Below are 26,017 nucleotides of genomic sequence, written 5' to 3'. Positions count from 1 at the left end.
TAAACCGCTACTGGCACACGGAGGATGTGGGTGGTGCTGTAGTGTAAACCACCGAGCCTCTTGGGCTTGCCGATTAGAAGGTTGGCGGTTCGAATCCCCACAACAGAGTGAGCTCCCGCCAGCCTAGCAGTTTGAAAGCACGCCAGTGCAAATAGATAAATAGGTACCGCTCTGGCGGGAAGGTAAACGGCGTTTCTGTGCACGCTGGTTTCCGTCACGGTGTCCCGTTGCGCCAGAAGTGGTTTAGTCATGCTGGCCACATGACCCGGAAAGCTGTCTGCGGACAAGCACTGGCTCCCTTGGCCTGAAAGCGAGTTGAGTTAACCGTCCGGGGTCCTTTACCTTTTAAAAATAGTTTTAGAAATGCTATTTTCTGTGTCTCTTTCATTCTCTAGGTAGATGTAGACGAATTGATCCAAACACCACCTATTCCAGATATCCGTGTTTTCAATAGTTTGAATGTGTCCTGTCCCAATGGATTGGTACTAACCTTTCTTGGCCAAAAATTCACAGGTTAGTGCTGATCATTGTTACGCGAGCACAACATGCTTTTGCAAAAGTATTCATTTTGAAGGCATTCTGAGGGTGGAGGTGGGGGTGGGGGTAGAAGCAGATGTGGTAACAATAATGACATGAAGTTGGTGGGACTGCTGAATGGTATGACATATAGGTCTGAAGGGAGAGCTCTGTTTTCAGCCTGAACAATCTTTTAGGGCTGTATGCCAGTGGTGGGTGGGGCCAGGGGGAAGTGGGTGGAGCAATGGGCGTGGCCCTTACTTTTGTACGATAGGTAGGAATGGAAAGATATGTCAAGTTTTGTTCCCCCAGTTTCTCATTTTCCCATTTTTAAATTAAATTATCCACATTTTGTAGCAATTGGCAGGTTATTGTTTTCAATCCATCACTGTTTTAGTGCAAAATTCTCCTAATAAACACATTTTAAATGCAGTTTTGACTAATGTACTGATACTTTTAGTGCCAAAATAAATATGAATGCAGCAGTTGTGTGTATTTAAACACAAAATGCCCTGATCATGTAGACAGAGGTGACAAGTGTCTGATTTTTGAAAGAGGTGCGTAGATAAGGAGTGCAGAACTCTCTTCCACCAGTGAGTAGACTTCTTGTGGCTGGGGTTGGGAGGATGTGACCTGCAACTACAGGGAGGGTTTTTGCACTGTCGTCCCCCCCATATGTCCATTTTTGCTATTAATCTTAGATTCCCCTCACTTTTCTACATGGTTTTTGTGGTTCCATGTTTAAATAAGTAGAACTTCTGTCATCCATATAGAATGGCTCTCAACATAAATTGGGCGTAACATCAGGACAATATCTATCTTGAAGTCATTCATTTGGCACCCAGATATTTTGGCATCTATTAGTTAGCTCCATAGTTTGCAGTTGCTAATAATTATTACCTGCTAAAGGGGCATCATGTTTTGGTCTGTGAAAGGTGAAGAAATGGGAAACAAGGCCAAGAGTGAAGATGAAGGAAGCAAAGTAGACGAAGCAGCTAAATTGGACGAGGGCAAAAAGGATGAAATGAAGACACCGGAAGCCAAAGAAGAGCAAGTGAAGGCCCATGAAACCATAGCAAGCAAGACCAAAGGAAATGAAGAGAAGGCCGGTGAAGTCAAGCCCCTTGATGAATCTGTGGCAGATGATGCCTTAAAGGATGAGGCCAACGAAGGCAAGGCTGAGGTTGAAACAGAGGAGGACCCTGCGAACAAAACCAGGGAATCTGTTTTTGAGATATTTACTAGGCAGAGTTATCCCCAGAGGGTGAAGCACTCACAGCTGCAAAAAGCAGTGAAGAACCCAATAGATCAGGAAGTGTCTAGAGTTACTACGAGACAAGGAACTGTCATAAAGTACATGTTGGATGGATCCACTCAGGTATGCTAACAAAATTCATTTGGCATTGGCTAAGATTCAGATTTATTGTTTATTTCCTGAAGTGATGGTTACCGCAGCACAAAATCCCCCTTCTTTATTTCCCATCGGCTGTACATATTTCAATTCCTGCTTAGACTTTTATTTAACTATAACATATTCCCAAAATGCCAAGTAGAGTTACTTTTCGCTTTGTCAGCCCAGAAAAAGCATTAGTTATAAATCAGTATTCCACAAATGCAACTTATACCTCCTGCAGTTTTACATGCCCAAAACGTGATGGTAAATAAGAAATCCTCTTCAGCTGCCACATTCTGAGTTCTTTCTCTCTCTGCTCATGTGGGTACAAGTGAGACAGGGTGCTTAGCATATGTTCCCAGCCTTTAGGTCATTTCTTAATTCAAAATATACCCCTGTTAAGAATTACTTTCAGCCAGGGGTCTGTCGCTATTGTATTTCTCTATATCAGTGTTTCCCCACACCTCAAAAAATCTTCCTGAGCTAGTTCCTCATTTATGCCACCCATATTTGAGCATTTTAGGCTGTAATCCTATTACCTGTGAGTAAGTCCCATTGAGGATGCGGGTGGCGCTGTGGGTTAAACCACAGAACCTAGGACTTGCCGATCAGAAGGTTGGCGGTTCGAATCCCCGTGACGGGGTGAGCTCCCGTTGCTTGGTCCCTGCTTCTGCCAGCCTAGCAGTTCGAAAGCATGTCAAAAGTGCAAGTAGATAAGTAGGTACCGCTCCAGCGGGAAGGTAAACGGCGTTTCCGTGTGCTGCTCTGGTTCACCAGAAGCGGCTTAGTCCTGCTGGCCACATGATCTGGAAGCTGTACGCCAGCTCCCTCGGCCAGTAAAGCGAGATGAGCGCCAAACCCCAGAGTCAGCCACGACTGGACCTAATGGTCGGGGGTCCCTTTACCTTTACCTTTACCTTTACCTTTACCACTGAGTTCATTGAGGCTTACTTCGGATTGCCCTGATAGTTCTATTTGCTGAGTGTAAATGTCATTGACTGTAAGGATTTTAACACTGTTTTTTTTCTTCCCTAGATACTGTTTGCTGATGGCACTGTGATCAGAAGCCCTGATTCTGGTCCTGTTTTACCACCTCCACCTCCTGCAAGTACACCACATACAGAGGCCACACCTCCTCCTGATACAAGCACCAAGAAATCTAGTAGGTGGTCAGGGGGCTGAGTTAATCCAAAACTTTTATTGTCTGATTCATGTTTTATGTTCCCACATACTTTACCATTTGGTCTTATATCAAGATGGCAATCACAATTCAAAATGGTATAAATCTTGCCCTTCTTTTTTTAAGCATGAATATGAGACAAATGTTGCACTCACTCTGTAGGCCTTTAGGTAAATAGAGACTCTTTGCTCTCTAAGAGTGTGTGTGTGAATGAATTAATTGCTGCTTGCATTTATCCAAGGACATTCATACATTGTGAGTGTAAAGTACAGATCTATATTCACTATCTTACTTTTCTGTACAATAAACCACTCTTTCATTTAGGTATTGGGTATAAGGAGTGGTAAATGAAAGTATAAACATGCATCTGAAACCAGGAAGATCAAGTATTTTTTAAAATATTGGAGAAAATTTTTAATTTATTTAAAAGACCACTGTAAACAGTTAAAATCACTGGCAGGGATGTAATGACACTTGTAGTGTGGAATTATGTGTGGCAACTATAGATATTTAAAAGATGGATGAAGGAAAAAGATGCAGAAAATTTTATCTTAAATATGGAACCCACGGAGGGAGGGAAGGAGGTCTGAAGGTTCAAAAGAACCTTTTATTTCAATGTTTGAAATGGTTAAAGTTAAAATATATAAAATTGTGAAAAACCAATAAAAATGAAAGTATCAGCATGCGTTTAGACAATGCATGTTTTTTTCTTCTAAGGAAACTATTTCTGTTCCTCTTAGGAGGGTGGTTTGGATTTTAATGTAGAGTGGGCATATATTTAATCTAGACATACACTTGTAACAACAGATCATATTGAAAGGCTGAGCTTTAATCTTTGGCAAGTGGAAGGACAGGGAAAGCCCATCCCTTAAGCCTATCTCTTGTCAGTAGGGTCTCTTGAAACCTCAAGTTAAAAATGTTGGGTCAGCAGCTGACTGAGAAAGATTGTTGTGAGCATGCTCCGTAGGAGCAGCCTCAGCATTCATCTCTCTGTTCTTGGGATTAGCTGTGGTATAGATAAGACCAGTTCTGTCCTCAGACAAGGTCAGCCCAAGAGCAGCAAGGAAGAAATAATAATAATAATAATAATAATAATAATAATAATAATAATAATAATAATAATAATAACCACCTTTATTGTGGTCCAACGACCCATAAAATGGATTCAGAATAAAATACAGATTCGTACAGACAACCCCCCAGGGAAGGAAGACGGAAGCGTTATTTGTTTAGTCATGGGTATGCTGATATTTGATTCGTATAACTACTGAAAGAAACTTTGCCACGGCCACTGTGATATTATTGAACTTGTTCTCCAGAAGATATTTGGTATAGTAGGCTTCAGATTGACCCATCCAATTTGCCAATAGTGGTTTAATCAATAGTTCCCTAGCTTGAACATAATCTCCACAATGCAATAAAATATGCCTCGTACCTTTGACACCCTGAGAGCATGCACACATCCTATTTTGATAAGGGATGCCTCTCAGTCTGCCATCCAGCACTTCTGAGGGAAATACATTTAATCTGGCTTCGGTGAAAAGACGCCGATATGTTGGTACAGGCAAATGTCTAAGCTATGGAGGTGTCTGAAAATCGAACCCATAGTGAATTCCTACTGCTAATGGGAAGAAATAAGTCTTCCAGACTTCAGGGTTCCTGCCTGTCATTCTGTGTAGGATGTTTTTCCGTCAGGGGAGAAAATAAATTCTGACCTCACAGAAGATTGTGGTGGCGGCAGCAGTGATGATGATTCTATAGTGCTGTTAGTGTATTTAAGTGATCCTATTTTTTCTTCTTCTTCTCTAGGAAAGGGTACCAAGGGAGCTCCTGCACTAAAAGTTGAAGCAGCTGAAGTCGCTGCTCAGGATCACCTATTGGATATGGAACAGTCCCCAGATGCCCTGGCAGGAACCTGGATAACTACTACCCCATTAGGCATTCAAATAGGCACCAAGGGATCAGAGAGGCTGGACCTGAAGCCGCTGTTGGCCTACCAGGCCACCGACCCAGTTACTGGAACGGTAATACAGTGTTTGTAACCTCCCATGGTCTAAGTGGCACAGTGATCACATGCTACTTTTGTTTCTCTATAGTTCTTTCATAGTAAAGCATGCAAAGATACTACGTTCTTTTAATAAAAGGGTGTGAGGAGCAAGCATGCACCTCCAAAATATGTAATGCAGTCATACCTCGGAAGTCGAACGGAATCCATTCCTGAAGTCTGTTCGTCTTCCAAAATGTTCGGAAACCAAAGGGTGGTTTCTGCCTGGCTGCAGGAAGTTCCTGCAGCCAATTGGAAGCCCCGTCGGACGTTCGGCTTCCAAAAAGGGTTTGCAAAGCGGAACACTCACTTCCGCGTTTGTGGCGTTCGGGAGCCAAAACGTTCTAGAACTAAGCTGTTTGAAAACCAAGGTACCACTGTAAAATGCTCTGATTTCATGTTCAGGATCAATCCACTGATAAAATTCCATCAGTATTCTTCTATTGGCGTGCATAGGGTTTTGGGGAAGCGTAGTACCTCTGGTGGGGGACCTGTTGCATTCTTTCTTGGGTAGTTTGTCCTCCTTTGGTCCCCACCCTGCACTCAGCTCTCACCTGTGGTTCCTAGAAGCTGTCAGCATGTGATAGCGGCCACACCCTGGAAATGACTTTGACTGGCCCGCTAAACCTGGCAAGGGCAGCCAATGGGTCTCAAACCCTCGGTGACTTAATAACTTCCCCTGTATGCAAAGACAGGCTCTTGCAGATTGAGTAGATGAGACTAATAGTGGCTCCAATGGTCAAGGGGGAAGTTTCTGCACCTGCTGCAGAGAGAAGTGAGGGACGGATGGGGCTAGGAGAAGGAAAACTCTGATTCTAAACCTCTGCTGCCTTGCGAGATATTTTCAGGAGAAGGAAAGGCTAAGGAGCCAACCAGGGGTCAGCAAACGTTTTCAGCAGGGGGCCAGTCTACTGTCCCTCAGACCTTGTGGGGGGCCAGACTATATTTTTTGGGGGGCGGTGAATGAACGAATTCCTATGCCCCACAAATAACCCATAGATGCATTTTAAATAAAAGCACACATTCTTGTAAAAACATGCTGATTCCCGGACCGTCCGCGGGCCAGATTTAGAAAGTGATTGGGCCGGATCCGGCCCCCGGGCCTTAGTTTGCCTACCCATGGAGTAAACCCAGCCCAATCGCCTTCTAAATCCAGCCTGCAGAATGTCCGGGATTCAGCGTGTTTTTACATGAGTAGAATGTGCCCTTTTATTTAAAATGCTTCTCTGGGTTATTTGTGGGGCCTGCCTGGTGTTTTTACATGAGTAGAATGTGCCCTTTTATTTAAAATGCTTCTCTGGGTTATTTGTGGGGCCTGCCTGGTGTTTTTACATGAGTAGAATGTGTGCTTTTATTATATATATATATTTGTGGGGCATAGGAATTCGTTCATTCCCCCCTCCCCCCCAAAAAATAGTCTGGCCCCCCACAAGGTCTGAGGGACAGTGGACTGACCCACTGCTGAAAAAGTTTGCTGACCCCTGGAGTAAACCCTACTCAGATCCAGAGTGGAGACCCTATGATGGTTGGACGGTGCCTGATATGCCTCCTTCCAGCAATTCCTGCCACCAAGCTAGTGCCAAACGTATTGCTCTGGACCACATCAGTGAGGCCAAGAGGGGGTCCTTATTGCCTGGACAGCCCAGGACCTCCATGCAACTGGCCAGGCCTGTGCCCCAGGGAGGCCACTTCAGTGCTGCTGGTGCAGCAGTTTGACTTCACCCCAGTGGCACCCTCAGTTGCCTCTTGGGCCAGATGGATGCCAACAACAAATCTTCTATTTCTCCAGGTAATGACTATAAGGGAAGATATGGTCGTTGTGGTGGAGAAAAGCGATGGTTCCAGAATAGTAGATCATGCTGATGGCACCAGAATAACCACTTTCTTCCAAGAGTGTGTTGAAATGGTTGAGTCCGCTGACAGTGAAGATACAGGTATCAGTATGATTCTCGTATAGCCCTTTTTCATTGCGAAAAAACAAAGGTGGGACCATTTAAATTCCTGTGTTTTCAGTTGGCTTTATCATATTACAGTACGTTATCATTTCCACAAGGAGAAATTCATTTACATCAATTGTAGAAGCTATTTTGAATACAGTGGTGCCCCGCAAGACGAATGCCTCGCAAGACGAAAAACCCGCAAGACGAAAGGGTTTTCCGTTTTTCGAGGCGCTTCGCAAGACGAATTTCCCTATGGGCTTGCTTCGCAAGAAGAAAGCCCATAGGGAAATCTCCGGGGACCTCTTTTAAATGCTGGCGGTGGGGAGCAAAGCCTTTCCCCCTCCCCTCCGGCCTTCAGAAGAGGTCCAGGAAGGCCGGCGGGGGCCGAAAGGCTTTGCTCCCCGCCGCCAGCATTTTAAAAGCGGTCCGGGATAGCAGGGAAGCGCTTCCTGCTATCCCGGACGGCTTTTGAAGGCAGGCGGGGGGGGGAGCAAAGACTTTCGCCCCCCGCCGGCCTTCAGAAGAGGTCCTGGACTTCTTCTGAAGGCTGGCGGGGGGCAAAAGTCATTGCTCCCCCCCGCCTGCCTTCCCGGGGGCTTTAAAATCGCCCCGGGACAGCGGAGAAGTCCGCTGTCCGGGGCGATCTTAAAATGCTGGTGGGCGGCAGCGCTGCCGCCCGCCAGCATTTTAAAAAACCCCGGGACAGCGGAGAAGTCCTCTGCTGTCCCGGGGTTTTTTAAAATGCTGGGGGTGGGAAGAAAAGCCCTTGTCCCCCCCCCAGCCTTCAGAAGAGGTCGTGGGACAGACTGTCCCCGGACCTGGTCTGAAGGCGGTTTCCATAGGAATGCATTGATTGATTTTCAGTGCATTCCTATGGGAAACCGTGCTTCGCAAGACGAAAAACTCGCAAGACGAAAAAACTTGCGGAACGAATTAATTTCGTCTTACGAGGCACCACTGTAGTTACATTCAGCTGATTTTAGTTATTCATCTTCTGAATCCTGGTGATGGACCAGAGACAAGAAAGGTGTCCTATGTTTTTGTTCTCAAAGATTAAATACTTCTTTAAACAGATTGAGAGTTGCAGTATAGCTGCTGCTGATGGTGGCGGCTGTCCTCAATCTGCTCACTTGTGGCAGTTATTGTGATGATCAGGAACAAAGTTATATTTGCCACAAGCAGAATCTTCCATCTTACGTAGGGAAGCCTGAAGAACCTCATCCTTGATATAGCAAGATGGAGGCATTTAGATGATTTCTTACTAACATACAGACCTTTTTGCACCAAGAATGGTGGTTAAATAAGCAGTTGCTCTCAGTCAGGTGTTGCTGATTGCTGGTAATGCATCAGATAATACTTTTGAATCTTGAACAGAATTTAATTTATTCTTTCGTCCTGCCCAATGCATTGAATTCTGGTATTCTCTTAAAGCAGGGAGAGATTCATCATGCAATGAGCTACGTCCAAAATCCTGAAAGGTGCCAACATATCAGGGCAGAATGAGCAGAACGAGATGGTGGAAACAGCTACTGCTGTGTATAGAAACCAAATTTATTGAAGTGTATTTGTCAGAAAGTATTCAGTTGGCAGAAAGTGTTATAAATCTGAGCTTCAAGGATACGATGGCAAGTTTAATAGTAAATGACAAGAGTTTTGAAGCCATCCTTGTGAGAAATAACGTTGTTCTGCCACTCATCTTAGGCTTTGTCACAGTTCACAGTATAAATGCTCTTCTGACGTTGGTTGACCTGCTTTCATTCCTAGACACCGAGCCCCAAACCATCACAAGGAAAGTAAAATGCATGCGTGTAGAAAATCCAGACTTTGCAACGATCATAACAAATTGTGAGGACAGTACGTGTTGTGCCATCTTTGCTGATGGAACTTCGATTATATCAAAGCCTGAAGGAACATACCAAGTGAGTCTACAATTAAAAATGTATCCTATTATTATTATTTATTATTTTTATTAAATTTCTACATCACCACTTACCTGCTGCCTTGTGGAACTTCAGGAGAGGAAAGGGCTAAGGTGTAAACCCTACACAAATTCGGAGTGGCATCCCTAAGGCGGTTGGATGCTGTCTTGTGCGCCTTTTCCTGGAAACTCTTGCAGCCGAGCCTTTCTTCTTTCTGATCGACCGGTGATTCTGGATCACAACTAGGATTGATGGTCTTGCTCTCATTCTGAAAAGATATCTATCCATATTCTGCAAATAAAAAATATTTTGATACTATACTATACTGAAATGAGTCAATATTTGTCCTTGAATCTTCGTGCCACACTTGCCACCCTCTCTTGCCACACCATTGTGGCACACCCTTTGAGAACCACTGGTCTAACTCCTTGAGTTACAATGTCCATTTTGTGCCCCATTATTTCCCATGCCCCAGATTTCCAGTTATGCTAAGTTTTATATGAAATTGATGAATGTGAGTATTCTAAAACAGCTCTGTTATTAGAACACACATTTGTGAACTGTTATTCCCGAGAGTGAAAATGTTAACAAATGGCAAGCAGGAAGAGGTACATGAAAAGTTGTTGTTGTTGTTTAGTCGTCTTAGTCGTGCTCGACTCTCCATGACCCCATGAACCAGACAATGCCTTGGAAACTCTCGCTTTCTTCTCGAAGCTTCTCCTTTTTTATGTCCATGGAGTTTTCTTGGCAAAATACTGGAGTGGATTGCCGGTTCCTTCTCCAACATGAAAAGTCGTTAAGCATCAAGGGATGGACTGCAATCCATTTTCAAACTAATTCATCCTGCATTTCCATAGCACTTACATTGATTAGTAAATTTATGGGTGGCTGAATCTCCCCCTTTATTATCGTGGTAGATACTGCCCATGAACAAAGGCTGCCTCTTCGTCGATGAAAACTGTTGTGCCGTTTACTCTCCAGAGGCATTTGAGAAAAGTGGATCTGATCTTGTGTCCAATTTTGAGGATCAGCAGGCTGGGAAATACGTTATGAAACACAACTCCAGTATTGCCTGTGAGGTGACAGACCAGGCAGGAAACATTTTTAAGGTAAAATACTACAGTTTGCTCTGCAGTTCATTGTGTGGATTTGTTTTACGAGGTTTGCTTTTAAATTGGGTTGTAATTATTTGAAATATATAGAGTTAATCATTTGGCTTTTAATTTATTAAGATAAATTTAAAGAGCCTTCAGCTAGTGTGTTTCCAGCTCCTCTTCTGACATGACTCTGAGAAGTTGAATATTCGAAGCACTTGCTTCTCTTTTCAACTAATTACACTTTGCACTTCGTTCAAAGCCAGAAATACTGGTCGGTGCCAACTGTGGTTTATGTTTGTGTGTTTGGCTTTTTAAAAACTAATCTGCTTTATTGGCATTTTAAAAAGTGCATTGTACACATGGATCAGAACACAACACAGTTAACGAAACATAGTTGAAGATACTTTAGGATAGAACTCTCCAGACATCATGAGGTACGAAGATGGCTCTTAGGACCTACGGTGACGTCATTTTATGGCGTCACTCAAAAATCTTGCCACATTCTCCACAACGTCATTGCTACAATTGTTGAGCAGATAAGAAGTGCAGCTGGCATGAACAGATTCCCTCTGTTAAAGAAGAAACGGGTGATAGCCAGAGCTAGAGTATCCGCTCCATTAAGTGCAAGCTTACAATGGTATTTCCAGGAAGTGTTATATTGGAAGTGGACACCTGGGTCAGGGGTCAGCAAACTTATTCAGGAGGGGGCCGGTCCACTGTCCCTTAGACCTTGTGGGGGCTGGACTATATTTTTTGCAGGGGATGAACGAATTCCTGTGCCCCACAAATAACCTAGAGATGCATTTTAAATAAAAGGACACATTCTACTCATGTAAAAACATGCTGATTCCCAGATCATCCGTGGGCCGGATTGAGAAGGCGATTGGGCCAGATCCGGCCACCAGGCCTTAGTTTGCCTACCCATGACCTAGGTATTTAAAGTTTTTAACCTATTCCAAGTGGTTTCCACTGATCTCCCACCTATGAGGCTCCCGAGATCTTGAGAAAACAAGCACTTTAGATTTTGCGACGTTCCGTGGTTTATGTACAGTATTTATGTATTTCTTCTAGATATGTGGGGTTATATGCACTAGTAAAGAGAATTTGTATGTTTTTAATTTCTTACATTTTTGTTCCTTCTATCCCTTTGTTCTAGGAAAGCATTCATGTTAATTTTACCTCACCTTCCCCCCATGCTATCCTCACAATAATTCCTGTTATGCTGCCAGTGACTGGTCTTAGGTTTACACAGGGGGCTTCGTGGTTGAGCTGAGATTTGATGCCTGCATCTCTGTTACCAAAGGCAGCGTTGGCCATAACACTGTCTTGGCCTATGGCAAGGAGCCACAGTGAAGTGGTTATGTGAGAAGGGTGGCATTAGAACAAGAGGGAATCCTCTTGGGGAGATGCTTGAATCATGTTGGTTTTGGTGCCACGTGTAATGGAACTCGCAACTCCGGGAACAGGCTGATCAGGCAGAAGTGTGTAGACACACACATTACACCACAGCTAGCTAGGGACATTTGGGGAAGGAGAAGGTCTCCTGGGAATGCACTGTGAGGCCAGCTCTGCTCCCTCACTGTTTGCATTTTATACCTCTTTTTAGGGCTCCTGTATAAGCCATGCCAGTGGCGCTGTGGTCTAAACCACTGAGCCTCTTGGGCTTGCCGATTGGAAGGTCGGCGGTTCAAATCCCCGCGATGGGGTGAGCTCCCGATACTCAGTCCCTGCTCCTGCCTACCTAGCAGTTTGAAAGCACGTCAAAGTGCAAGTAGATAAATAGGTACTGCTCCGGCGGGAAGGTAAGCGGTGTTTCCATGCACTGCTCTGGTTCGCCATAAGCGGCTCAGTCATGTTGGCCCCATAACCCGGAAGCTGTACGCTCGGTCAATAAAGTGAGATCAGCGCCGCAACCCCAGAGTCGGTCACGACTGGACCTAATGGTCAGGGGTCCCTTTACCTTTTAATAATAATAATAAGCCATGCCAGATTATCTGGTGAAAGTGAGAGAAAGATGAGAATGATATCACCGCTTCAAATGAAGCAATTAGAGGCTTTAAAGCAGAGTTGAGCAAAATGTTCATGAAAACATATGTTCAGCAGTTGTCCCCCGCCTCTTTCTTTCTTTCTTTCTTTCTTTCTTTCTTTCTCCCTTTCTCTCTACATTGGTTTTGTGCAAGTGGTCTCAGTTGAACACTTTTGCCCCCGTTTGAAGACCACCCCAAAGTATCACCCAAGGGGTGATGGGGGTGGGGCTTAAAGCATTATGGAAGTGTTTGAAAAATGCCGTCATTGCCCTTCACCCTAGTCTTCTTTTCGTTAAATGATCCCATCCCTTTAAATTTAAATGGATGATTGTAACAGGTGAGGCTTCCAAGGAAGAGACGAGACTTGAATCCAATGGAATAGGTAGCTCCTCCCTACAGATTCAGGTGGAAATAACCTCTGTATACATAATGCCAAAGATGTGAGTGCCCAGAACAATAGTTACGGCTAAGTGACTTTGCTTTTTATTGCAGGTCAGGGCTGATGGCACCACCTCTGAATTCATTGCTAATATTGATGCAGATGGAAAGGAATCGGAGATCACAGAAATTAAATTGCCAGTTGTATATGGGGAACATGCACCCAGGTATGAAATCAATAAATGTTGTCCATTATGTCGTTTATAGGACCAGCTGCCAGATTTTAACCAGTTTTTTTTTTTTTTTTGTCTTTCGGATAAATGGCCTATTTACACATATATGCAACCTGAGCCAACGATTTTAACTATTGCTTGATGTTTCCTTGGTTCTCTTTTATTTCTCACCCCATTTGTTGTGCCATATCTGCCCCTCCTTCGTTGTTCTACATTGCGATGATCCAAGGTTTTTTAAAAGCAATGCAAATGAAGTGACTGAGTCAATTTTGCATGGAGGGAAATTTATAGTAGACCAGTTTGGACAGTTTGGAGGGCACAAGGAGAAGGGGGCGACAGAGGACGAGATGGTTGGATAGTGTTCTCGAGGCTACCAGCATGAGTTTGACCAAACTGCGGGAGGCAGTGGAGGACAGAGGTGCCTGGCGTTCTCTGGTCCAGGGGGTCACGAAGAGTCAGACACGACTAAACGACTAAACAACAACAACAAAGTTTGGACTTTTCATTCATTCTTCTGCTGTTCTGGTTTTGTTCGTTATATACTTTGCTTGAACTTGAACTGACCAGATGTGTGGGGTTGATGATTTAGATTCTTCATTGTGTATGCTGACGGCTCAGGGACTGAACTCCTCCGTACCAGGGATGCAGAGGCATACCTGACTGATGCATATGGTGATCCAGTTACAGCAGTTATACAAGAGCCAATACAAGAATGCCCAGGTAGGAGCACAATCCTCCATTCAGATCAGTCTTGTTTTGATGACGACGACGATGACGATAAATTTAATATTTATACCCTGCCTATCTGGCTGGGTTTCCCCAGCCACTCTGGGCAGTTCCTAACTGAATATTAAAAACATGATAAAACATCAAACATAAAAAACTTCCCTTAACTGGATTGCTTTCAGATGTCTTCTAAAAGCCCAGATAGTTGTTTATTTCCTTGACATCTGATGACATCCACAGGGTGGGCGCCACTACCGAGAAGTCCCTCAACCTGGTTCCCTGTAACCTCACTTTTTGCTAAGTACCTCCCATGTGACCAGTGTTAGCCAACCACATGTAAACTACTGGAGAACTCTCTAAAATTCAGTTACCAACCAATCAAATTTAACCACATAGTAACACATGCAAGCATTTAAAATTTCAGTGAATTACTATACATAACAATTTCCCCGCGATCAGTTGGCTTTTTGGAGGGGGGGCACATCCTACCACACAATTTCAGACATTCAAAGAACAACATTCTGTTCCTGGAAAAGTCTACTTTCCCCAGGTGTATCATCTATTTCTTATTGTGATTGTGGCAAAGCAAAACTCTTCATCACAGCCATTTCTTGCGATCTTGCGGGTTTTATGTCTAGACTTACATCATTGTTGTAATAATAATAATAATTTTATTATTTATACCCCGCCGATCTGGCTGGGTTTCCCCAGCTACTCTGGACAGCTTACAAATATCTAAAAACAAAATGAAATGACTACCTACCTGAATCTTTTCAGAGATAGAATGACTAGTGATGTTCTCTGGGTTTTCTATTTGTCTTTCAAACCAGGAATCCTAAGCATTACTGTACTTCGCCCTTTGAGTGAAGCGTCTCGATGGGTGATGAAGAGAGATTCATCCACTATCATCCCTTATAATCTCCAGTCAAGAGCCTGGGAAGATTTCCCTCCAGTTGAGGTATGCAGCGTTCAGAATTGCTTCCTTCAGTACTTGATTGTGATATGACTGCACTGATCTGGCAGGCCAATTTTTAAAAAAATGTTCATCTGAAGAATTCACAGTGATTTATTGAGGGCAGGAGTACCTGGACTGGATGCACGTACAGTGGTACCTCGGGTTACAAACACTTCAGGTTACAGACTCTGCTAACCCGGAAGTAGTACCTCGGGTTAAGAACTTTATCTCAGGATGAGAAAAGAAACTGCGTGGTGGAAGACCTTGATCAGGCTCTGTGTCGCAGAACTTTTTTTTAAAAAATGTGCAACTTGACATAAAACATTCCAGGAGGAAATTAGCCATTCCAAATTCAGGTTAGTTACATTTAGTTACTGAAGAGATAGGTAGCATATTGCCAAAATACTGCAATGCTTTGTTGTGTTGATAAAGAACATAGAAGCTTAGATAGTTACAGTGGTACCTTGGGTTACATACACTTCAGGTTATAGACTCCGCTAACCCAGAAATAGTACCTCGGGTTAAGAACTTTGCTTCAGGATGAGAACGGAAATCGTGCTCCGGCGGCGTGGCAGCAGCAGGAGGCCCCATTAGCTAAAGTGGTGCTTCAGGTTAAGAACAGTTTCAGGTTAAGAACATACTTCCAGAACGAATTAAGTTCGTAACCAGAGGTACCACTGTACTGTTTCTCCTCCTGTCATTGATGCAGCTGCCTGTCTGGCTAGACACAAAAGTCTATGCAAACGTATCCGCTTCTACCAGCCAAGCAAATGACTAGGAGAGTGCGCTGGTGATGTCACTGTAACAGCTTTCCTCAGATTTTCAGCTCCTGTATGCTGTCCCTTTTATAATTTTGGCCTTTTAGTAGAGTTTTTGGACTTTGCTTCATTAAGGTAATTTCCCCAGCAATCCTTTGGGACCTGGGGAGAGAAGAAAAGAGATGTAGATTAATTAAAACGCTTGTGATCCAGAAAACATCCTCATATTAATATGTCGATTTAGGCATGTAAAACTCGGCTCCTGCTACATCTCTGAAGGATCTTCTGGGGGAAATCAGAATCTATTTCTAACTTCACTTTTAAGAACCTTCATAATGTTTCATCACGCTGCCTGTAAAATCATTGACTTATTTAATGGGCTCCTTATTTTATTACTTTGTTTATTTATTAAATTTCTGTACTGACCATCAGTGCCGGATTTACGTATAAGCTACACAAGCTATAGCTTAGGGCCTCACTCTCTTGGCAGTCCCCAAAAAAATTTAAGGGAAAAAAACTGGATGTGCATTTCCAAAATATAAGATAAAAACCTACATACAGCAACAGTGTTTTGTGCTTTGTAGGCTCCTATTATGTAAGTACTGGCCCCCACCTGCTACCCTTCTCCCTAAAATATCACTGGTTTGCTCAGTTCTATATATAGGGTGCCTACATTCTGCATGGACTGGTTGCATGGCAACGTGTGCAAATGGCTTTAGATACCTATTAGGTCCATAAATTACCATATAGCATATATTCAACACAAAAAGCAGTGGCAATTTGTTGTTGACAAAGGACAGCTGGACATATAAAGGGCCCCATTACCTTCAGTAGCTTAGGGCCTGATCAAACCTAAATCCGGCCCTTCTGACTATCATCTAAGGATCACAGGGCAGTTTACAATATAAAAACACAAACATGCATAACATGGTAACAGTAGATGGTTGAATTAGCCAATGGCCTGAGGAGAGAGGAATGTTTTTGTCTGGCTCCTAAAGATATGTATCAAAGGTGCCTCCCTGGGGAGAGCATTTTCCAAATGGGGAACCACCACCGAAAAGGCCTCTTCTCGTGTTGCCGTCCTCCAGACTCCTTGTGGGAGGCCTCAGATGATGACCACAGAGTCTGGGCTGCTTCATATGAGGAGAGGCATATGATTATAAATAGCAACATAATCCAAGGTTCAAAAGCAATAATCATTGAGGCTTTTATGTTTATTACCCTAATACATAGTTCATATGATGATGATGATAAATTAATGAAGAAGAAAAATCATTTATATCCCACCCATGTGGCTGCATTTCCCCAGCCACTCTGGGCAGCTTCCAACAGAATATTAAACAGAGTATCTGATGGGATGGCATTCCACAGGGTGGGCGCCACTACCAAGAAGGCCCTCTGCCTGGTTCCCTGTAACTTGGCATCTCGCAGCGAGGGAACCGCCAGAAGGCCCTCGGAGCTGGACCTCAGTGTCCGGGTAGAACGATGGGGGTGGAGATGCTCCTTCAGGAATACTGGACTGAGGCCGTTTAGGGCTTTAAAGGTGAGTACCAACACTTTGAATAGTGGTTGGAAACGTACTGGGAGCCAACGTAGATCTTTCAGGACAGGTGTTATATGATAGCAAGCTTTCTGATGCAACTGGCTGAAAGCAGATTTTCTGATAGGTTGATCCAGAAGACATTGCCTAGAAGAAAGTCCCACTAAAATGCATGACAAGTAAAATCTTGATTTTCTCTTTGTCATTTGGATTCAGAGAAAGACTCCAGGCCCTCCATTTGGAATGAATGCTTGGAAAGGCCTGTGCATAGAATTCAAGCAGTTAGCAGGTTCTCCTGCACCTATACAGAAATGTCCAAACGTACTCCAAATCCGCCGGTTGATCCAGTATTCACCAGTCACTGATGAGCTCAGGCAGAAATTGCAGCTTTCTGTGAAGGTAAGGCAAACCCTGTGAAGATCTAGTGAAGCAAACCCGCAGCTGATCTGTTAAGCTTTCAATAGTACATCTAAAAAAACCTGAATGCTCAGAGAAGCTTGAATTAAAGGACTCACCCTTCCTTCTTTAAATGATGTCCAAGAAATTCCCAGAAGTTCTACTTAATGGGTTAGAACCAATGAGCAAGTCAAGATTAGAAGGCAAATCAGGAAGCAAAATTAAAGAACAAGTCAGGAGTCAGGACTGAAAATCCAGGCAGGATCAGATGGCAAACCAGGAGGCAGGCTTGATGAATGATCCAGAAGGAAAAAAAAGAACTAAGACTACAGTACTGCACCAGAGCTCAGGAAGACCTCTCGTTTAATCAAGGGTCATATGGAAAACAAAGCCCTTTATGTTCCTTTCACCCCAACGATCCAGTGGTCACTATGAGTAGGCAATCAGAGTTTTGCTTTTCCTTCTATTTTCCTTCATGAAATGTTTGGTGTATCAAACAAACACCAAAGGCTCAGCACTGAGAAGGCTGTCACTTTCAGTTTGTTGGTTCAGCACACAGGTCAGCCATAGATAAATGTCATCTTCATCTGACAGTACAGAGTCCTGTACACAAAGAAGCACTTGTGAAACTGGTCATTTCACGCCTTCCTGAAGGAATGAAGGACAGGTGACCCCATCTAGGCCCGAAGTCACCCCCCCCCCAAGCAGGCTCAAAGCTTCTCAAAGCTTTTCAAAATCATGTTCTCAGCAGCTAAGCATCTGCTCATTTGCTCTGCTGTTGCAAGGCAAAATGTTACTTTTAAAGGCTAATGAATAGGCTCTGTCATTGCCAAGAATACTCCGGCCTGAGAAACGAATATTATCTCATTCTAGTTGCAACATCTTGGACATGCAAGGCTTCTCACCCCCCCCCCTTTCCTGGGAAAGGTGCCAAGAATCCAATAGTCCCAAGACAGCTTTCTGTTCATGCTCAGGGGAACTCATGGGGCAGGATTCCTGGGAAAAGGAGGAGAAAGGGGGAGGGAACTGGAATGGGAATATAAACTCTGTGCACATGACTGTGAAGCCGTGCATGCTTTTTGTGAACTATCACACTTGCTCCTTCTACCAGTTCATGGATGGTAGAAATAAAAGCCTTTTCTCCAAAACTATTCATTGAGTGTCTGTTGACTCCCACTTCCCTTTCCCAGGCGCAATATTTTTCCCACCCGAGGGCATAGCCTCATAAGGCTACATTCCAAGGATCAAAGTGTGGAAGAAACTTCCTGGCATGTGGGCCAGTGTGAAGATAGTGCCGTTCAGCCATTTAAATATGTCACTAGTGTTACAAGTTGTGATGATGGTGATGACTGTAATAAACTAATGAATATGTGGGTGGGAATGCAGTTTGAAAGCACGTCAAAGTGCAAGTAGATAAATAGGTACCGCTCCGGCGGGAAGGTAAATGGCACTTCTGTGCGCTGCTCTGGTTCGCCAGAAGCGGCTTCGTCATGCTGGCCACATGACCCGGAAGCTGTACGCCGGCTCCCTCGGCCAATAAAGCAAAATGAGCACCGCAACCCCAGAGCCGGCCACGACTGGACCTAATGGTCAGGGGTCCCTCTACCTTTACCTTTAATGTGATTCTTTTTGTCCACCCCCACCCCCATTTTGCCCATCTTTTTGTCCATTTTGCTTTTCCTTCTATTTTCCTTCATGAAATGTTTGGTGTATCAAACAAACGGCAGTTTATTTCATCATAATGTACTGCAGTTTGAAGGCTCATCTGGCCCAGTGCAAAGTTGTCATATTGTAAGCTGCCTTATTATAGCAGGCTAGAGCTGTTGCCCATCTAGTCCAGTTCTCTTTGAACTCATTCTCAGTGGCTCTTCTGAGTGCTGCCATCAGGTTGCTGATCTAACGTGTGATGCTGGGGATTGAACCTGGAACCTTCTGTAGATTTACCACTGAACCTGCCACAATCTGCGAAAGGAGAGAAGCATTTTGATATACGTAGGGAGCTCCGCAGTCAGATAGCTTTGAACCAGTCCCAGAAGCATTTTAGTCACATCGAATGTGCTTTTTCACTTTAATTTATTTCAGATGTTTGAAGTTTCTTGTGTGCGGGGCAACACCAAACTGAAAAGAATCATACTCAAATGACTTTGTGTGAATGGATTGTTATGTGTGTTCCATACCAGTAACTGTCTCAGAACAGCTTTGAACAGAAATAGTGTGGAGTACACAGGTAGCAGAAGCACCTCATTCTGTTTATCTGTATTTCTATAACTTACAAAATAGATTTTGTCTGTCTCCCTCCCCTGGGGGATGCAAAATCTTTCCATATCAATGTAGAAGGAGCATACACATTTCCCATGAAATTTTATTTCAGGCAATATAGAAGTGTGAAGGAACTGGGAATTAAAGGTACCCTGTTCTCTCAAAACACCGCCACACTTGAATCGACCCTCAAAACCCACCATTTGGCTCACATAGGTCTGATTTCTACAAAAAAAATAAAATGGTTGTAATTTGACAAAAGTTTTAAAATGCATACACAGAACCAACTCTTAGGTTTCACTTTCACCACAGCTTACTCTAAGGAACATTTTTTATAGAAAGTTTATTTTTCCTGTTTCTTCTCCACTGCCCTGTTTTTAAGGAGTACATTGAAAAAATCATGAAGGAAGAAGAAGAAATGGAAGAGATGTCTATTAAAGATCCACGAATGGAGGAAGAGAAGGAAAATGCTGCTGACCTTCTCAAGCTAGTTATGGTAAGGACTGCATGTTTCATTGTTCCCTTGAATTCAGGTTCCCTTAAATTCCCTTTATAAGGGAGAGTGACACTGCCTTCATTACAACAGTGGCTCAGTTCTGCATTTCCCCAAACCTTGGGGTCTGTTTTCTCCTTCCCTTACACTCTCCTGTTTCTTCCCTTTGTAGCGACCCATTGTTATCCATTACTTCTGAACCAGAAAACTCTGGGTTTGCACTTCATTCACTAAATTGTCTTGTAACAGGAACCTTTTTTCTGCCCAGTTTCACTCTGTTCACAGCTGGAATCAGAAACTTAAATGGAACTTCTTTGAACTGTTTTCTTTGATAGCAAGGCACAGAAATAAAATACAGAAACAGAAGAGTGGGTGTTGAGTAAATGGCGGAGTGGTCAAAATGAGATTCTGTTCCTGACAGCCATTGCAAGTAACAGGTGACACTATCTAAGTGTGCATTAGCAAAAGCAGCTTTTCATTCCCTGCTCCCTCACCAGGAAATGGCTCCAAAGTAGGAGGTGATGCTTGCCGAGCTCAAGGCATAAATTCATGGCAACATCTGATTGCTGGTTGGAGAAATAAAAAATTTAAAAGCATGGTTGCAGAGCAGAGGAGTTGAAGAGCTTAAAGAGCTTTAAAAACTAAGCTGCAAAGGTGCATGGGTGTTTCTTTGTGGGGATGGAGTGGAAGAGTAGGTGTTTGATGACAGGTGCCAGAGATTCCTTTCCATGCCCTCACTCTTGCAGCTGACAAAAGGAAAGGGAAATGAAGATGATGGGAGACATTAACAGCAGCTGTGCACTGCAAAGGCATCCGTACTTTTCGGTGTATAACACAAGATTGTTTTATTAGAAAATAATGTAAATAAAAGGGACACAGGTGGCGCTGTGGGTTAAACCACAGAGCTTAGGACTTGCTGATCAGAAGGTCAGTAGTTTGAATCCCCGCGACGGGGTGAGCTCCCATTGCTCGGTCCCTGCTCCTGCCAACCTAGCAGTTCAAAAGCGCACCAAAGTGCAAGTAGATAAATAGGTACCACTCCAGTGGGAAGGTAAATGGCGTTTCCGTGCGCTGCTCTGGTTCACCAGAAGCGGCTTAGTCATGCTGGCCACATGACCCAGAAGTTGTACGCCGGCTCCCTCGGCCAATAAAGCAAGATGAGCGCCGCAACCCCAGAGTCGGTCACGACTGGACCTAATGGTCAGGGGTCCCTTTACCTTTAATGTAAAAAAAGGGGGATTGTCTTATACATGGGCAGTTAATAGGTGGGGCAGGGGAGCAGTTGCTGCCACGAGCAGGAGATTGTTATCTGCAGAAGGGCAATCGATTCGTGGCTGAAGCAAGGGCTGCTGCCGATTGGCTGCTGTTGCAGCTGTTGTGCTGGCGAATGGCGGTGAGCGGGCAGACAATTGGTGGCTTCGGTGACATTTATGATTGCCATCGTTGGTCTGTCGGGTGAGGTTTTTTTAGGTCAACAACTCTGGAAACCCCCACCCACATTTTCTTAAATTTGAATCCCCCCAAATAAGGGGCGTGTTATACACAGGGGTGTTGTCAGAGCCACCCGAGGTCCCAGCTCACAAGAGACCAAAATCCAGTCCAAGTTATATACAAAAGGTTTTATTGAAGAACATTGTTGTCGTTACATCCAAGCTCCGTGGCTCAGCATCTGTTACCCTTAGATGTTTGAAGTCCCCTCTGAGTCAGTCCCGCCCCTGCACCAGCTTAAGAGGCTTGTACTGCTCCACCTTTTCCTCTCCTTCCTTTTCCGCAGGGTCTTCCTGCCCCCCTGTGCTCCCTCCGGGACTCCCCCGAGGCTGAGTCTTCTGACGCCTGCTCCCCCCTCCTTCGTGCTTTGGGACCAGGCTCCTCCTCAGGGCTCTCCTCATTTCCGCGCGCCTCCACATTTGAACTTGGCGCGCGTACGTTGCCTCTGACCTTCCTTTCGACCGTTACGCTACTCTCGGTACTACACTCCTCCCCTTCCTGCAGGACGTTCTGCTCCGAACTCCTTCCCCTCTCTGCTCCCTGTTCTGCTCCTTCTGACACACTGGCAACTCCACCCCCTTCACTCCGTTCCGACGGAGAGGCCGGTCCCGATCTCCAACCCCCACTGGGGATTCCATCTTCGTTCCCCTGCTTCTGACTGCTTCCCTCTCTACTGCCCTTTGGCCTGACCAGGGGGGCTCCCTTTTGGGAATCCTCGGATTCACTTGACAGACTCACTGACAACCTCGGGTCATCGTCGTCCTCTTCCTCGTCACCCTGGGACCCCTCCCCCTCGCTCTCTGTCCCTGAAACCCTGACAGGTGTGTTATACACAGAAAAATGTGGTAACTGTTGTAGAGAGATAGCTAAGGAACAGAAATGGACAGGGTAGAAGGAGGGCAACACCAGTAGCTAGGCTAAATGTCTCTATTAGATCCAGCTGGCTTGGTGCCACTGTCATTGAAATTCTATACAATATTGATCCAGAGCAGATTCCAATGTCTGGTTAGCAGAGTAAAAACTTAAACGGCCCCGGTCCAGTATATCTGAAGGAGCGTCTCCTCCCCCATCGTTCTGCCCGGACACTGAGGTCCAGCTCCGAGGGCCTTCTGGCGGTTCCCTCACTGCGAGAGGAACCAGGCAGAGGGCCTTCTCAGTAGTGGCGCCTGCCCTGTGGAACGCCCTCCCACCAGATGTCAAAGCGATAAACATCTACCTGACATTCAGAAGGCATCTAAAGGCAGCCCTGTTCAGGGAAGTTTTTAATATGTGACATTTTAGTGTATCTTTCATCTTTGTTGGAAGCCGCCCAGAGTGGCTGGGGAAACCCAGCCAGATGGGTGGGGTACAAATAATAAATTATTATTATTATTATTATTATTATTATTATTATTAAACGCGTTGCAAAAAACAGAGGCAATTGTATTTCATCCAGCAGAGCTTTACTGCTACTGAAGGCAAATGAGCATAATGGTCACACATCCAGTACATTCAGGATTGGCACAGTCCATAAGAAATCCAGTTGCAGCAGACTTAATTTAAACTTACAATAACTTCTAATAAATCTAAACCTTGCTTGCAGGTCAGAAAAAAGTTAAAAGTACAGAAGCGGTAATTATACGTATCCATATAATGGGTCTGTCTGCTGTTTAATTTTTAGACTGCAGAGGAGCAATGTGCTGCAGTGGAAATCTTCCTCATATTTCTATCCCGGTCTCTCAAAATAGTCATCTTCTTCCAGACACACATATTGGCAGCAGGAATGACACACACCACTGTATCACCAATGCCTTTGGTGGCTGTAAGCCCCATAATAGCTGTTTGTTAAATATTTGGTGTGGCTGAAATGCCATGGAAAATACGTATTTAGAACTACACAACTCAAGCTATGTTTCTTCATTGCAGTCTTTCCCTAACCTTGAAGAACCTTCAGAAGATCTAGGCAGCAGAGGTAAGAGTGAGAAAACGTGCTTTGCTCTTTTAAAATCACTAGTGAGTCTTGTGTGCAATATTTCTCTGCATCTGCCAGAAATATTCTGTGTTAGCTTTTTATTTTTATAATTACATTTTGGGACCAGTAGGGAAATCTTGTTGCTGGTGCTTAAGTAATATCTGTTAAAGAACTGCTGGCGAGGAGAATTGCCAGTGAAAATGGTTGGTGGATGTAAAGCTTCTCTTCCACCAACCCTTTCCTCCCTCCTTCTCATAGACCATGCGTGGAGAGGTGCCACCATTTTAAAGGTCTCTCATTTACAATTCTCCTCATAAAAAAGTGGTTCTGCAGCTCACAATCAGAAAAATAAGTTCTCCTGCCACAAAGCTCTTTGGTATTCTTGCCGCAAACGATTAATAGTTACCCCTCTGGAAATTTCTTAACTTTGAAAACAAAAACACTGGGGAAGTACAGTGGTGCCCCGCTAGACGAAAGGGTTTTCCGTTTTGGAGGCGCTTCGCAAAACGAATTTCCCTATGGGCTTGCTTCGCAAGAGGAAAGCCCATAGGGAAATCTCCGGGGACCTCTTTTAAATGCTAGTGGTGGGGAGCAAAGCCTTTTCCCCCCCTCCGGCCTTCAGAAGAGGTCCAGGAAGGCCGGCGGGGGCCGAAAGGCTTTGCTCCCCACCGCCAGCATTTTAAAAGCAGTCCGGGATAGCAGGGAAGCGCTTCCCGCTATCACGGATGGCTTTTGAAGGCAGGCGGGGGGGAGCAAAGACTTTTGCCCCCCGCCCGCCTTCAGAAGAGGTCCTGGACCTCTTCTGAAGGCGGGCGGGGGGCAAAAGTCTTTGCTCCCCCCCGCCTGCCTTCAAAAGCCGTCTGGGAGCATTTTAAAATCGCCCCGGGACAGCGGAGGAATTCTCCGTTGTCCCGGGGCGATTTAAAAGCCTCCGGGAAGGCAGGCAGGGGGGACAAAGACTTTTGCCCCCCGCCGGCCTTCAGAAGAGGTCGGGGGACAGACTGTCTGAAGGCGGTTTCCATAGGAACGCATTAATTGATTTTTAATGCATTCCTATGGGAAACCGTGCTTCGCAAGACGAAAAACTCGCAAGACGAAAAGACTTGCGGAACGAATTAATTTCGTCTTGCGAGGCACCACTGTAATTAATTCACAGATATCTATTGACGGCTGAAATATGCATGTACGTAAATTGTGCTCTATGATATACATAAAAATGCATATATAGTATATTTCTGCATTGGTGGACAATGAAGCAGAAGAAAGACCTGTATAAAATCAGGTGATAGCAGCAGAACAGAAGACAACACAGGTATGTGAATGTCAGAACAGATTGAGACATGTTGGCACATCGCTTTCTCTTGTGGCTTTACAGCTCCTATTGCTGAAATATATGAGCAGGCAGTGGCTGCACACTCACACCATCCATCAAGGGAGTCGCTTGCAAAGAAAACAGAAGAATATTGGCAGAGGCTCCGGTAAGAGTTCCGTATAATAAGATGTTGTCATAAATGCACAGCCATGACTTATTCATTACCTGTAAGGTGTGTGTTGTTGTAATTAGCCTGATCTGGACCGCTAGAGAATTATGCTAACATAACTGTTGTCGCAGATTCCGTCGTCTTCTCTAGCTAGGCCCTAAATCACAAGCTCTGATGATGTGTGTTTTAATTTTAAAGTAAAAAAGTGCTCCTGAGGCTATTGGGAGTGAATTATTTACTCACAGGCATTATTACAGGCCAGTTGCCAGTTGCAGGAATCTTTACAACTGAAGGTAAAGTTGTCAAAAGATTTCAGATATTGTGTTATTTCATTGCATAACATGTCAGTGTCATATTTCAAAAATAATATTTGGTGAACTTCTTCATTTCTTCTCATACAGCCAGGAAGAGGCACAGGATGTATCTTTCTGGCAGGTCAAGCTTGCGCAGACCAGGTAAGAGTGCTGCTAGTTTAAGGGTAGGATTCAGAAGTTCCTAAGCGGAAGCTGGGCTGGGGTGCAGGGGGAGAAAGAATGGGGTTGAGTCTGTAGATTTTGGAAACGCCTGCTGCCTTGCGGGAGAAGAAAGGGCTAAGGAATAAACCCTACCCAAATCCGACAGGTCCCTAAGGTGGTTGGATGGAACCTTGTATTCCCCCCTCCTGCAACCACGCTGGTCCCAAATGTACCGTATTGGCCCGAATATAAGCCACACTCCCCCCCCCCCATTCTGACCATGAAAAGTTAAAAGTATGGCTTATATTCATGACCTTACGGTATGCAGTGAGGAGCGTAGGGCAAATAGCACCAGGAGCGTAGTTCTCCCCCAAGGATTGGAAGGAAGGAAGCGAGGAAGGGGAAAGGCCACTGGCAATGCAGCGCCCCCCCCCCCAGTATGCAGCCAGGAGCAGCGAGGAAGGGAGTGGCTTATATTCAGGTATTTTTTTCTCCCCCCCCCTTCTATTTTAAAGCTGTGGCTTACCGTATTTTTTGCTCCAAAAGACGCACCAGACCATAAGGTGCACCTAGTTTGGGGGGGGGGGGGAGGAAAACAAGAAAAAAATATTCTGAATCCCAGAAGCCAGAACAGCAAGAGGGATCTGGCTTCTGGGATACCGTGTGGCTGTTCTGGCTTCTGGGATAACGGCGCCAAGCCTCTTCAGGACAGCGGGACGAAGGCTCCCCCTGCCCTGAGAGGCTGCGCAGGGCTAAGGCAGAAGCCAGGACAGACACGTCGCTGAAGG

At 44.6% G+C, this 26,017-nt stretch overlaps 1 protein-coding gene across 3 annotated transcripts in view; it reads left to right on the top strand.

Annotated features, from left to right (window-relative positions):
* Positions 1 to 26,017, top strand: part of SPAG17 (sperm associated antigen 17) — an 81,583-nt gene that overhangs the window by 43,946 nt on the left and 11,620 nt on the right. For all 3 annotated transcript variants that reach the window (XM_083718132.1, XM_083718131.1, XM_083718133.1), the window contains 15 exons: positions 396 to 513; positions 1,452 to 1,894; positions 2,945 to 3,071; positions 4,899 to 5,113; positions 6,923 to 7,067; positions 8,838 to 8,992; positions 9,910 to 10,101; positions 12,609 to 12,721; positions 13,317 to 13,447; positions 14,284 to 14,411; positions 16,923 to 17,105; positions 19,744 to 19,857; positions 23,248 to 23,293; positions 24,669 to 24,771; positions 25,176 to 25,229. In XM_083718132.1, the coding sequence (XP_083574258.1) occupies positions 396 to 513; positions 1,452 to 1,894; positions 2,945 to 3,071; positions 4,899 to 5,113; positions 6,923 to 7,067; positions 8,838 to 8,992; positions 9,910 to 10,101; positions 12,609 to 12,721; positions 13,317 to 13,447; positions 14,284 to 14,411; positions 16,923 to 17,105; positions 19,744 to 19,857; positions 23,248 to 23,293; positions 24,669 to 24,771; positions 25,176 to 25,229 (2,267 nt within the window). The remainder of the gene's footprint in view (positions 1 to 395; positions 514 to 1,451; positions 1,895 to 2,944; positions 3,072 to 4,898; positions 5,114 to 6,922; positions 7,068 to 8,837; positions 8,993 to 9,909; positions 10,102 to 12,608; positions 12,722 to 13,316; positions 13,448 to 14,283; positions 14,412 to 16,922; positions 17,106 to 19,743; positions 19,858 to 23,247; positions 23,294 to 24,668; positions 24,772 to 25,175; positions 25,230 to 26,017) is intronic.

This window comes from Podarcis gaigeae, assembly GCF_964106915.1.
Source record: "Podarcis gaigeae genome assembly, chromosome: 17".
NCBI classification, from domain to species: Eukaryota; Metazoa; Chordata; class Lepidosauria; order Squamata; family Lacertidae; genus Podarcis; species Podarcis gaigeae.
Note: the sequence above shows the minus strand (reverse complement) of the source record. Positions and strands in the feature narration are given on the sequence as shown.